At 49.5% G+C, this 11,060-nt stretch overlaps 8 protein-coding genes across 8 annotated transcripts; 5 read left to right on the top strand and 3 right to left on the bottom strand.

The window, feature by feature from the left end:
* Positions 1-606: 606 nt before the first annotated feature.
* DL89DRAFT_247095 (HMG-box) lies at positions 607-1,038 on the top strand (the record flags this gene model as incomplete). The annotated part of the gene is made up of 1 exon (XM_040885117.1): positions 607-1,038. The coding sequence occupies one exon, from the start codon at positions 607-609 to the stop codon at positions 934-936; it is 330 nt and encodes a 109-aa protein (XP_040742744.1). The 3' UTR covers positions 937-1,038.
* A 1,705-nt stretch (positions 1,039-2,743) lies between these two features.
* Positions 2,744-3,132, top strand: DL89DRAFT_268048 (uncharacterized protein). Its single transcript, XM_040887773.1, has one exon. The coding sequence runs from the start codon at positions 2,755-2,757 to the stop codon at positions 3,094-3,096; it is 342 nt and encodes a 113-aa protein (XP_040742743.1). The 5' UTR covers positions 2,744-2,754; the 3' UTR covers positions 3,097-3,132.
* A 750-nt stretch (positions 3,133-3,882) lies between these two features.
* On the bottom strand, positions 3,883-4,296 carry DL89DRAFT_268047 (uncharacterized protein). Its single transcript, XM_040887772.1, has one exon. It carries the CDS (start codon positions 4,259-4,261, stop codon positions 4,046-4,048), a length of 216 nt encoding a protein of 71 aa, XP_040742742.1. The 5' UTR covers positions 4,262-4,296; the 3' UTR covers positions 3,883-4,045.
* Positions 4,297-5,290: 994 nt separating this feature from the next.
* DL89DRAFT_169340 (uncharacterized protein) lies at positions 5,291-6,870 on the top strand. The gene has a single exon (XM_040883772.1). The coding sequence runs from the start codon at positions 5,305-5,307 to the stop codon at positions 6,628-6,630; it is 1,326 nt and encodes a 441-aa protein (XP_040742741.1). The 5' UTR covers positions 5,291-5,304; the 3' UTR covers positions 6,631-6,870.
* Positions 6,871-6,982: 112 nt separating this feature from the next.
* Positions 6,983-7,911, top strand: DL89DRAFT_293486 (dual specificity protein phosphatase 12; the record flags this gene model as incomplete). Its single annotated transcript, XM_040890396.1, has 2 exons — positions 6,983-7,178; positions 7,214-7,911. The coding sequence occupies 2 exons, from the start codon at positions 6,983-6,985 to the stop codon at positions 7,909-7,911; spliced, it is 894 nt and encodes a 297-aa protein (XP_040742740.1).
* A 22-nt stretch (positions 7,912-7,933) lies between these two features.
* DL89DRAFT_224413 (t-SNARE) lies at positions 7,934-8,620 on the bottom strand (the record flags this gene model as incomplete). Its single annotated transcript, XM_040884685.1, has 2 exons — positions 7,934-8,224; positions 8,351-8,620. The coding sequence occupies 2 exons, from the start codon at positions 8,618-8,620 to the stop codon at positions 7,934-7,936; spliced, it is 561 nt and encodes a 186-aa protein (XP_040742739.1).
* A 286-nt stretch (positions 8,621-8,906) lies between these two features.
* Positions 8,907-10,414, top strand: DL89DRAFT_169344 (Actin/actin-like protein). Its single transcript, XM_040883773.1, has one exon. It carries the CDS (start codon positions 9,050-9,052, stop codon positions 10,229-10,231), a length of 1,182 nt encoding a protein of 393 aa, XP_040742738.1. The 5' UTR covers positions 8,907-9,049; the 3' UTR covers positions 10,232-10,414.
* Positions 10,260-11,016, bottom strand: DL89DRAFT_268045 (uncharacterized protein). The gene has a single exon (XM_040887771.1). The coding sequence runs from the start codon at positions 10,999-11,001 to the stop codon at positions 10,597-10,599; it is 405 nt and encodes a 134-aa protein (XP_040742737.1). The 5' UTR covers positions 11,002-11,016; the 3' UTR covers positions 10,260-10,596.
* Positions 11,017-11,060: the final 44 nt, after the last annotated feature.

The following is an 11,060-nucleotide window of genomic DNA, read 5'->3' as shown; positions in this document are numbered from 1 at the left end:
ATTGGTGCGCTGGTATGAGGCACGTGAGATCAAGTATCAAAGCAATGCTTGGATTCACACATGGGCTGTACACGGTTGCTGCTGCCAGTCTAGAGCCAACAGATGTTCACCAAGCTCATGTAGTTTGTATAGCCCAAAACTGCCATTGCTGAAAGCATGTCTCTGGGCCACTTCTCACCAATAACCACCCCCTCGAGACAGAACAATGCGGTATGTTCAAATATCAATGTTGTCGGACGTGCCAACACATTATCTCAGATGACACTGACCAGGTTAACCACTATGCCAGACAGTTTGCAAGGAGCGCATGCTAAAGAGAAGGTGATGGTATACCAAGAAAGCTACCGATAAATATACAAATGATTGGCTGCCCCACGCTTGCTGGGAACAGGCTGTAAATCCACTGCTCGACTTGGTTTCACGCTCTCCATGGAAAATTGCGCAGCCATGCACAGTTTCTCTGCTGTCTTTCGTTGGATATAAAGCTGGGTTGTGTCGACTCCCTCCTCCACTCATCCACAACTATCTATTGGCAATTTATTCTTCAGCACACCCCAAGCAGTCTATCGTTCCTTTCAGATGTCTTCCTCTGCTGCTTCCACGAACATGTCTGGCGAATCTGTCGAACAAGCCGCAAGCAACAATGAATTTAGTCTAAAGGGACCAAAAGGTCCCAAGCTTCCTCTCACTCCATATTTGTTTTATGGCGTAACTAACCGCAACCGCCTCTGTAAAGAGAACCCCAACGCTCTCTCTGATGAGATTGGCAGACTCGTGGCCTCTGAGTGGTGTGGCTTGACAGACGACGAAAAGAGGCCATACATCAAGCAATATGAGGAAGATAGGGCACGATTCGAAAGAGAGAAAGCCAAGCACATCATCGAAATGGCCGAGTATGAGGCAGAGAAAGCTAAGCATGGCTATATCTCGGTCTGAGACTTTTGAAAACGAAGAAGATAGAAACAGCTCGCTACATCGAGTGGATTCTCCTGATTAAAGTCAGTTTTTGAATTTCGTAGCATTGCAGGTAGATTCTAGCACCAACGTCTAGCTATACACTCTACCATCATTTCTCTTGATAATACAGCAACAGCGGACTTGTGCATATTTTCTACATCAGCTAGGAAAGATAGGCTTACTTGGTGTACAGACGGGGTTAATAAAAAGGGTCTCCGCTAGAATGAAGTGCATCATAAAGTAGATACTCTGTTGACCAACGCCATGAGCAAGTGTCTCTTCGTTGCTGTCTGGAGGGTGCCTCTAGACTCCAGCCAAGACTGTTACCAACTCGATGAATAGCGTTCCTGCATCTAGCAAAAATGGATCCATTCATTTGGTGCATAAGACAACAGGCAATGTGAACAAGCTGTTTGAGCAGACGTATGTTGGTTGACATGTCGAAAATTGGTATCAGCGGAACTCCCTGATAGATCGCTGGACACATACAGATGCTATATCGCTCTTGACTATATAGGTAGCAGCCAACAACCAATTTCCTACATATACTTGGTATCAGCATCGATTTGTTTCAACACCTATCTTAAAAATGTTCTTCTGTTTACTATAGTCAACGCCTGTACCTCAACTTTTGCTCTCATCGCCCTGGCTTTAATTGCACTGTCAAGCAATCCTGTGCCTGCTGCTGAGTCCGAGCTTATTCATGCTCAATACGGCTAGGGCTAGGGTTGGGGCTTTCCGTTTGTGTGTGTTTAATAACATTAACAGTGCCTTCTACCATGCCAGCTTCAACGAGAACACTCTGTATACCAACAATATCAGCGTCAACCAGGCGAACGACGTTTTCAACTCCAATGCTAACTTTATTTCTAGCTACCTCAATTTGCAAGTGTTAACTTGGGGAATGGGTGGTTATCGAATATATGGAACAAAATAACTTCTCCAAAAATTGACTGAGGGGAAGAAGGAAGGCTAGTCGTCTGTCTGGGCCTTTGTACGTATGCGTTTCGGCCTTGTCTATGGTGGCGCAAGGGGACTCCGGACCCCGAATGTCAACATATATCAATATTAAATATCGCTGTAGTGGGGAAGCGTGGTAACTAGTGACTGTTTGAGGTTACGAGCTATTGAGTTTGGTCGGGCTGTAGCACCCACGCAAAAGAGAATATATTGGAAAAGAGACAGACCAAGGCAGTCTTAAAGAGATCAATAGGGAGTTAGCGAAAAAAGAGAAGAAGAGAGACCAGACCGGTGACTGGACCGATTCGAGAACAAAACGAAAGAATAGGAAAAGGATGAGGAGAAGTAATCTAATTTTCTGATAGTAAAAGGTATGCCATATGACCAATCATGAGCTGTAGTCCGTTTTAATATTAACTTCACCAGCTAGATATAGTGGCGCACTAGCGCGGCTGCGTAGCACACCCTTTCCCTTTTTTACTTCCCTCCAACACAAAACATACCCCTTAAAGATTTCTTAACTTACACACCAAATAAACGTACCAGCAATACGCCATATACAGCTACCCACGCAATATTGGGAATTTAACAATTGCCAGGCCCTTGTGGCGTATATACAACGCAAACATTGATAACGGTTTGAACTAAACGAAGCGAAGTCATTCCTGTGGAATAAATAGTACTGTAATTTCCCAGTATATCCTTCACTGATACTCCAAACGGGGCTTTGCAACATATTCGAGCATATCGACAAGGATTCCTGAGTCAAGCTCCTATAAATAATTACTATTCTGACCAGGGATCCAAAACATTGCATTTGTTTGCTCAGCTTTTAAAATGAAACTGCCTTCACTATCATTTGTTGGTCTGAATCTTGGACTCGCTGGCATTGCTCTTTCGGCAGTGTTTAAGCTAACCCGCGAGCAGTACATTTGCGTGAAGGAAATATGGGCATTCAACTCTGGTTATATTGAGAGTAGAATCGTCCAGATTGACCCCAGCAGTCTTACCCGTGAACAAAAAAAGGCACTTGATGCTGTTTTTGATGAGGGCCAAACACCAGGTATAAATGTCACACTCCAATTTATCACAAACCCCACCCAATTACAAGCAGAGGCTGTGCTTGGAGTATTTGACGATTACGAGCGATCAGTATTATTCGGTAACTGTACCTTTTAGCAAACTAGATCTCTCAATAAAGTTGACTAGAACTTTTTTGCGGTAGTATAAAGAATAGGCTAGAGAAGAAAGATATTTTAGGAAATGTCTAGGCATTCATGCTTCTGTTGTTGGGCAATACCGGCTGCGGTCTTGTTATCAGACATATACGCTCATTGGGCAGCCATTATTGCGATACTGTCCGAGTATATGAATCTTCGAGTATAGTGAATAGTGGACTGCAGTCTTGTAGCGATCCTAGAACCACAGTTAGCTCCAAAGACCACCCGTTCTCGGAGTTATATCGATACAGGTTAGGCACAAGGGCACATTGGCCACTGACTGGCCTGTATCTAGAGTTCAAGCACTTAGTATGAATTCCGTGTAGTGCAGGACTCCTGCCTGCAGGTGTTCTTATCCAAATGATTGCTACCTACACTGCTTCTTAAAACGTAAAGTAATTATCAAGTGAAGACAATGGCTTTGGATTTACAGGTGATATTAGCACCAAACTATGTGGTGATATTGACAAGAGCCGTACAGCATATATATATATATATGCAGGGATCATAGCCCTACGCTATCACCTTTTGCTCGGGTTTTTTTATGGATTCTAAAAATGCAGCCCTACCAACAGTTGCTTAACGACACTTGCTATTCACATGGTCATATGTTGTCGATTAGCTTACTGTGCACACACTATCAGCAGCACAGCTGTGTACCATCGATCTGGGTATGCAGGTTGTAGGCAATACAGAATTTCGGTATCACGCTGTAAGTTATATCACCTCAATGGTTATCGCAAAATGCATTTAGGAATATATTTGGAAGCAACCAATCATAAATATTGTCAACAGGACTTGTGTGAGGGTGGTATTAATATATCGGCCCGCTGTATGGTACGGCAGTGACTGAGTATTGAATACTACCACCTCAGAAGCAACTCTCAATGTCTCTGCAAGCTTTTGGATCACTGATCAATTACATAGTCACAGTCAGCTTCACCGTTATTAACTATGCAGGATTTATAATGCCCGCAAATAAGTTCCTCATACCGTCCATCGGCACACTTCAATCCAGAGAAGAGTCCCAGGCATTTATCATTACCAAGCCTGCATAGGTCGCTGACTTTTTGGGCCGATACAACAGCAGCAAGGAAAGTTATGGCGAGAGTCTTGGCGAGCATGATATATCTGGAGCTGCAAAGAAGAAGCGTATTCGATATTATATGTTAGCTTTTCACAGATGGGGATGCTAGGGCCATTTTAGGTCGCTTCGACGAACGGAGCCCCTGAGCCCCTGAGCCCTACGGCAGTGGAGCTGTATACATTCCCAATATCATAGTGTTTAAGTGGCTTTTGTGCCGCCACCATGCCATTGTTGCTATTGTTTATGTAGTGAATACACTGGCAACTAGAATAAGCCCTGCATCTTATTAAGAGAATGCAAACTATCCAACCCTTTTGAGAATGGTGGGCTCACCTTATTTTTCACTGCTGTAGTGCTGTGTCTTGATTGTGCCTCTGTACAAGGCCCTTTGCCGAGGTGTTTCCGAATGGAAGTACAGCTATTCCCATTGTTTATAAAATAATCCTGGAAAGGCCGGCATAAGCGACGCTGCGAGCTGGCTGCTCATATATTGTGCTACAAGCCCCACAAGAGCATGTGCGGCCTGTCAGACCGAGCCGAACTAGTCCGAGCCGGAGCGGTCCTCATGGTCCGAGCCAGCCGCCATAGCACAGCTGTACGAGCAATGATGCGAGATTAGTGATATCATCATCTCTCATATGTCAGGATTGTAGTTCTCCAGCGATCCTAGAGCTACATTGGCTCGAGAGATTGCTACACTTCCGAGCGTTATTATTGTGTGCCAGGCGCAAGAGATGGCCATCTGGATAAGGCACTTGCAAACGGGAGTCCTGTACCACACGTAGTTCATGCTACTTATGTTTGCTGTAGCATGCTGATAGGCAGGCACATGTGAGATGTGGATGTGGCAGCATGTGTAAGGGCCGGCTTTGCGATATAGTTGACGTGTCAGTTTTTGAGGAAATCAAAGGGATCTTCTGCTTTGCTGCCAAACAAATGCCAGCTCGATGAGCTCCTTCATGCAATATCGTCAGCCCAGAAATTCTCGCACCAAAATATTTAAATAGGCTATGTGGTGTACATACCTTGGAGTCGCCTCCAACTCTCCATTTATTTCAATTACTTGCTGAAATTTAGATAATGCTGAAACTCGGTCTCGTCTCTGCTATCCTCGTTGCGGTAGCCCTTCACGCGCATGCCCAGGAAACGGCTACTGGTAGCACTCTAGATGCAGCTAGTGAAGAAGACCAATCATTATTCTCCATCATTAAATATCCAATTGGAATCCTGGCGGGTGCTCAGTATAAGCTCGACTTTGAGGTTGTAAAAACCAAGAGTGACGCTGGGCCCGCTCGCTATAATGTCAATGTCAGCGGCAAGTGCGAACAGTTTATTCCAGAACCACGAACCTTCACTTATACACACTTTGACGGGTATAACGCAGACTCGTATTCTATGGAAAGCGGAGACAATAGCAACCAAGGGGAGTTAGGTGTTCGTTCCTGGGTGACACATACACATACGACTTCATATAGAGATTTGCGCATGAAATGCAATGGCGCATACTTGGCGGCATATAACGACAGTAATGACCAGTATACCAAGTCTGCCGAATACTCAAGCCGTTCTGCACATGAGCTGGTTAACCAGGGCCTGACTGCGTTCGAGGATAACCCAAATCCAACTAGCCATAGCTGGTATAGCTCAGGGTATCGTAGTAAGGTGTCAAGCGCGACTGATTACAGTACTTCTGACCCCACACCAACAGGAAACGAATCGAGGGAGTCAGTGCTTGAGACCCTAGCGCCTCCTCACAATACAGATGAGCGCGTCACAAGCGGGGATGAGGAAACTGAGGCAGCATCGACATCTAGTATTGTCTGGACAACACTTCACTACCCTTTTGGCGTGATGGCCAATGCCGATTACAGGCTCAGCATTGAACTGGTCAAGACTAAGAGCGATGTCGGGCCTGCTCGCTACAACATTGACATGCGCGGTACATGCCCCGAATCTACACCAGGGCCATACACATTTGTTGGTGAGGATTTTCTACCCTGCTACCCACATCCAGGTTGCTTGGCGACTATGAGCAGCGGCGAGAATGAAAATCGGCCAAAGTACAGCTGGATACTATATACCACTACAGCGACACCTGATTACGTGGATTTCGCATGTGGTGGTGTGTATGAAGCCGTGTACAGCGACAGCGTAACACAATACACCAAGACTGTCGAGTTTGTGAGTCAAATACCATTTCGGGTTGCTCAGCTAGCATATACTGCGTTCGAAGACAACCCACGGCCGGAGTATTATCTGCCGTATGAGGACGACGATGATGCAGGGTCGAGCGAAGAGGAGCTGGATACCGTTGAGCTCATGCCAGCCAGTGCTGATGCGACCTCGCTTGTGCCCGAGACACCGACGCCTACACCTCATATCAACGAGTTGCATATCGAGCTCTGATGATGAAGCTGGGTATATTCATATTCACTCCTAGCCCTTAGATAAGAGCTTCGTAGAAAACCACATTTTGTCCCCGGTGGGACCAAACCCGTCTTGGGCCCAGCTGCAGGGCACCAGAATCTTCCTTGTACCGGCTAGCCGGACGAGGCGACATGGCGAGAGCAGCTGTGCATGTACCCTGGTTTAATTCACGATCAAATCAATTGTGCGCTCAGTCTTTTGGTGACAAACTCCAGATATAGGTTTTTTTTTTGGCTGCTCGGCTCTCGAGCTGCTCAATGCTTTTCTTTGAATTTCTTTGCAATTCATCCTTTTAATGAACGGGCATCAAGGGTTTGTAATACAGCACACTATGGACAAGATTATCGACGGACTGTTTGTGGGCAGCGCCATGGCAGAGAGTGACCGCGCAAAGCTGCAGGAGCACGGCATCACACATATCCTGACAGTCGCGTCCAACTACACGCCCTCGTACCCGAACCAGTTCGCATATAAGAGCATTTCCATCGAAGACATGGAGCAGGAAAACATTATCCAGTACTTCCCGAGTGCAACGAGTACATTAAGGATGCGATTTCATCAGGGGGACAGATTCTGGTGCACTGCCTGGCGGGGCAGTCGCGCAGCGCTACGGTGGCGCTGGCGTACATCATGCAGAAAGACGATGTGGGGCGGGATGAAGCGCTAGAGGCGATGAAGGCCAGGCGGCCGCAGGTGCATCCGAATCCAGGCTTCATGGACCAGCTGGAGCTGTACCACGATCTGCGGTACGAGGTGACACCGTCAAAGCCGCTGTATCGGCGGTTCTTGATCAACCACAGTGCCGAGCACTTTAGGGAGTACGGGTCTGTTGAGCACGTAGAGCTGGGGGCTGATCCGCTGGCGCAGCCGATGCCGGCGCAGCGGCAGTGGCGGTGCAAAAAGTGTCGTCGGCCGTTGGTGACCGAGGCAAATGTGCTGGAGCACCAGCCGGGTCCTGGGCAGGTTGCGTTTTCGTGGAACAAGCGCAATGCGAGTGGGATGGATACGCCGCATGCGTTCCCGCAGAACCGCGCGTGCTCGTCGCTGTTTATCGAGCCGATGGCGTGGATGGAGGGTGTAGACACCGGACTGGTGGAGAACAAGGTGTGCTGTCCAAAGTGCGACGCAAAGCTGGGCGCGTTCAACTGGGCGGGTGCGCAGTGCTCGTGCGGCAAATGGGTGACACCGTCATTCCAGATCCACCGCAATCGTGTCGACGAGGTACGCCAGAATCCGCTGCTGCCGCGCAGGCTCCACTAGATGTATTCGATTAACAAGTAACCTATGTAAAGATGATCAGCACCAGCAAGACGAGGATCACCAGGAACAGTATGAGAATGGCACGCAGCGAGCGGTTACTCTTGTCCCGCAGGAACTCGTTGACCTTTTTCCGGGCCACATCGATCTTGGACTGGGTGCGCTCGACCAGGTCGCCCATCTCGTCCAGCAGAATCGCCTGGTCGTCGAGCTCTGTGTTCATGGTACCAGCAATCCCGTGCAGGTTGCGCACTGTGTCCAGCATGGAGTCCAGGTGCTGGTCCTGCTGGTTGATGATCATCTGCTGCTCCTGCTGCTGTCCGCCGAACTCGACTGCAAAATGGTCGCCTTGGCTGTTGTCTGTGTCCTGGGCTGCTGTCCGCCTCTCTGGCTGTGCTAGCGCTCTGCGCATGTCTTCCAGCGCCTTCTGCTTGGTTGCCACAAACGCCTGTCGGTCCTTAATTTGCGCTGGCGTCAGCCCATACTCCTCGGGCGAGCCGCGGGCCACGTTGATGGTTTCTTGCAGGTCCTCGAGGTCTGTGCTGATGGAGCTGATTGTGCTATACAGCTCGTCGGTTGTGAACTGGAACTCGTTTTCCTCCTGCTGCGAGCGCCGCTTGCCGCTCAGCCGCTTCCATGCTGCAAACAGCGACTTTATCTGGCCAAACGCCGACACTACGTCGTCTTGCACGATAACGAATGGGTCAGACATCGCGAAATGTGAAATTGAGAGGGGCAAATTAAATGTGGCAGTTGCAAGGATGAGCGAAGCCGAAAATGGTGGAACGCAGCCATTAGGCTGCATGCGCCTTGTTCAAGCGAAGGCGTACGGCTCTGGACATGAAATCACGTGAAGACAAATCTACCCAGCCAATGGCAGGCGGCGATGGACCAGATCCTCGACGTGCCTGTCATTCTGGACCTGAAAACAACACCAGATACCCCTCCGATCAAAACAAGCAAACACGCCGGGTGTTTACTTTTCTCTCTACAGCCCTCTTTCTTTTTCCCTCTATTTTCTTACTCATCTCTACCCTGATTCCAACAGCAACCCGCACACCTGTATCTCGCATCCAGCACACCCCCCTCCGTTACTACTGTCCTTTAATTACCTAGCACAAGCCAGCTTTATTCAGCAATCATGGAATTCGAGGATGTGCTCACCAATCAGCCGGTCGTTATTGACAACGGGTCGGGCGTGATCAAAGCAGGCTTCGCAGGCGATGACCAGCCAAAGTCGTTCTTCTCCGCGTCCGTGGGGCGCCCAAAGCACCTGCGCATGATGGCGGGCGCCGTGGAGGGCGACTATTTCATCGGGCGGCAAGCCGAGGAGCTGCGGGGCCTTCTGCGCATGAACTACCCGCTGGAGCACGGCGTGGTGACAGACTGGGAGGACATGGAGAAGATCTGGTCGTACATCTACAACGACGAACTGAAGACCCTGTCGGAGGAGCACCCGGTTCTGCTGACCGAGGCACCATTGAACCCGTCGTCGAACCGCGAGCAGGCAGCGCAGATCTTCTTTGAAACGTTCAATGTACCGGCATTCTACACGGCAATCCAGGCCGTGCTGAGTCTTTATGCGTCGGGGCGCACCACGGGAATCGTGCTGGATTCAGGCGATGGTGTCTCGCACGCGGTGCCGGTATTTGAGGGCTTTGCCCTGCAGCACGCGATCCGCCGGGTGGACATTGCCGGTCGGGATGTGACTGATTACTTGCAGGTGCTGCTGCAAAAGGCTGGCTACAGGTTCAACACGACCGCTGAGCACGAGATTGTGCGCCAGATCAAGGAGAAAATCTGCTACGTGGCGCTGGATGCTGCCAAGGAGGAGAAGGAGCTGGCCTCCGTGGGCAGTGCCCGCTTGGAGTCTGTTGGCGGCTCAGGCAACGAGGCCAAGTCGCGCAGTGACGTGTTCAAGTTGCCCGATGGCCACATCATCAACCTCGGCCATGAGCGGTTCCGTGCCACCGAGATTCTGTTCCATCCCGATATCATTGGTCTCGAGCACCCTGGTGTCCACCAGATCGTGGTTGACTCGATTAACCGTGCCGACATTGATCTGCGTCGCTCGCTGTACACGAACGTTGTTTTGTCTGGCGGCACTACGCTGACCAAGGGATTCGGCGATCGGTTGCTGTCGGAGCTCCGGAAGCAGGCCGTCAAGGACAGCAAGATCAAGATCTCGGCGCCGCCCGAGCGCAAATACTCGACATGGATTGGTGGCTCCATTCTGGCGTCGCTCAGCACCTTCAAGAAGATGTGGGTGTCGGCTGAAGAGTACCAGGAGGATCCGGATATTGTCCACAAGAAGTTCTACTAGTTGCAAGGAATTCACGCCCCTATGTTTTTCAAAAGCCTCTACATTGCCAACAACACACTAAACTGAACCCCGGAGCTTCTAGGCCGAAGAGAAGGGTGCTGGAACCCGATCGGCGAATACACGAGCCACGCAGTCGTACATACTTTGCACGACATGCCTCTTGTCTCCTATTGCTAGCTGCTATTTATAATGGATCTCACTGTAGCCTCGGTGCTTCGAGGAACCGTTCGTGTTGGCCGTGTTGCTGTGAAGGCGCTCCTGCGCATCGGTCGCGTTGTAATCCCACTCGCCTTCATGATCATGCCTGTTCCCTTCACCCTCTACACAGCGTACCGCTTTATATGGTGGTACTTTGACTTCTAAGTCTACACGACCTTTAGTGTTGCCAGCAGCCACGGCTCGCCATCGATCTTTTGCCGTTTCTGTGCCTGCCCGTCCTCCTTTCCGGCGACTCTCACACATGGTGACCTTGCGGTATCGCCAAACTGTAGCTCGTGTGTTAGGCCCTCGATGTTTTGGCGCTTTAGGATCTCGAGCACCGTGACTAGTTTGCCGGCAGCTGTTTCCTTTGCGTACATGTGTATTGATGTTTTAGGGGCTTGACTCAGGGTTTTGGCGATGAACTGGACGTAGGCGCGGATCTTGCCGTGGGTTGTTATGTTCATGTCGAGGTCGTTGGCTGCCGGTGTCGGTGTGGTGGCTGAGGTCGGGTTGGAGTCGGCTGGATCGGAGACAACCATCCACCTGCGTCGCTTGCGGTCCTTCTTCATTGCATTAAAAAAAAAGGAATTAGGAAGAGTGGAAATGAAGAGAAAAAGGTCCAGTTTTT

The sequence above is a fragment of the Linderina pennispora genome, assembly GCF_002104995.1.
Source record: "Linderina pennispora strain ATCC 12442 chromosome Unknown DL89scaffold_8, whole genome shotgun sequence".
NCBI lineage: Eukaryota > Fungi > Kickxellomycota > Kickxellomycetes > Kickxellales > Kickxellaceae > Linderina > Linderina pennispora.
The sequence above is the reverse complement of the archived record's forward strand: the minus strand, read 5'-3'. Positions and strand labels throughout refer to the sequence as shown.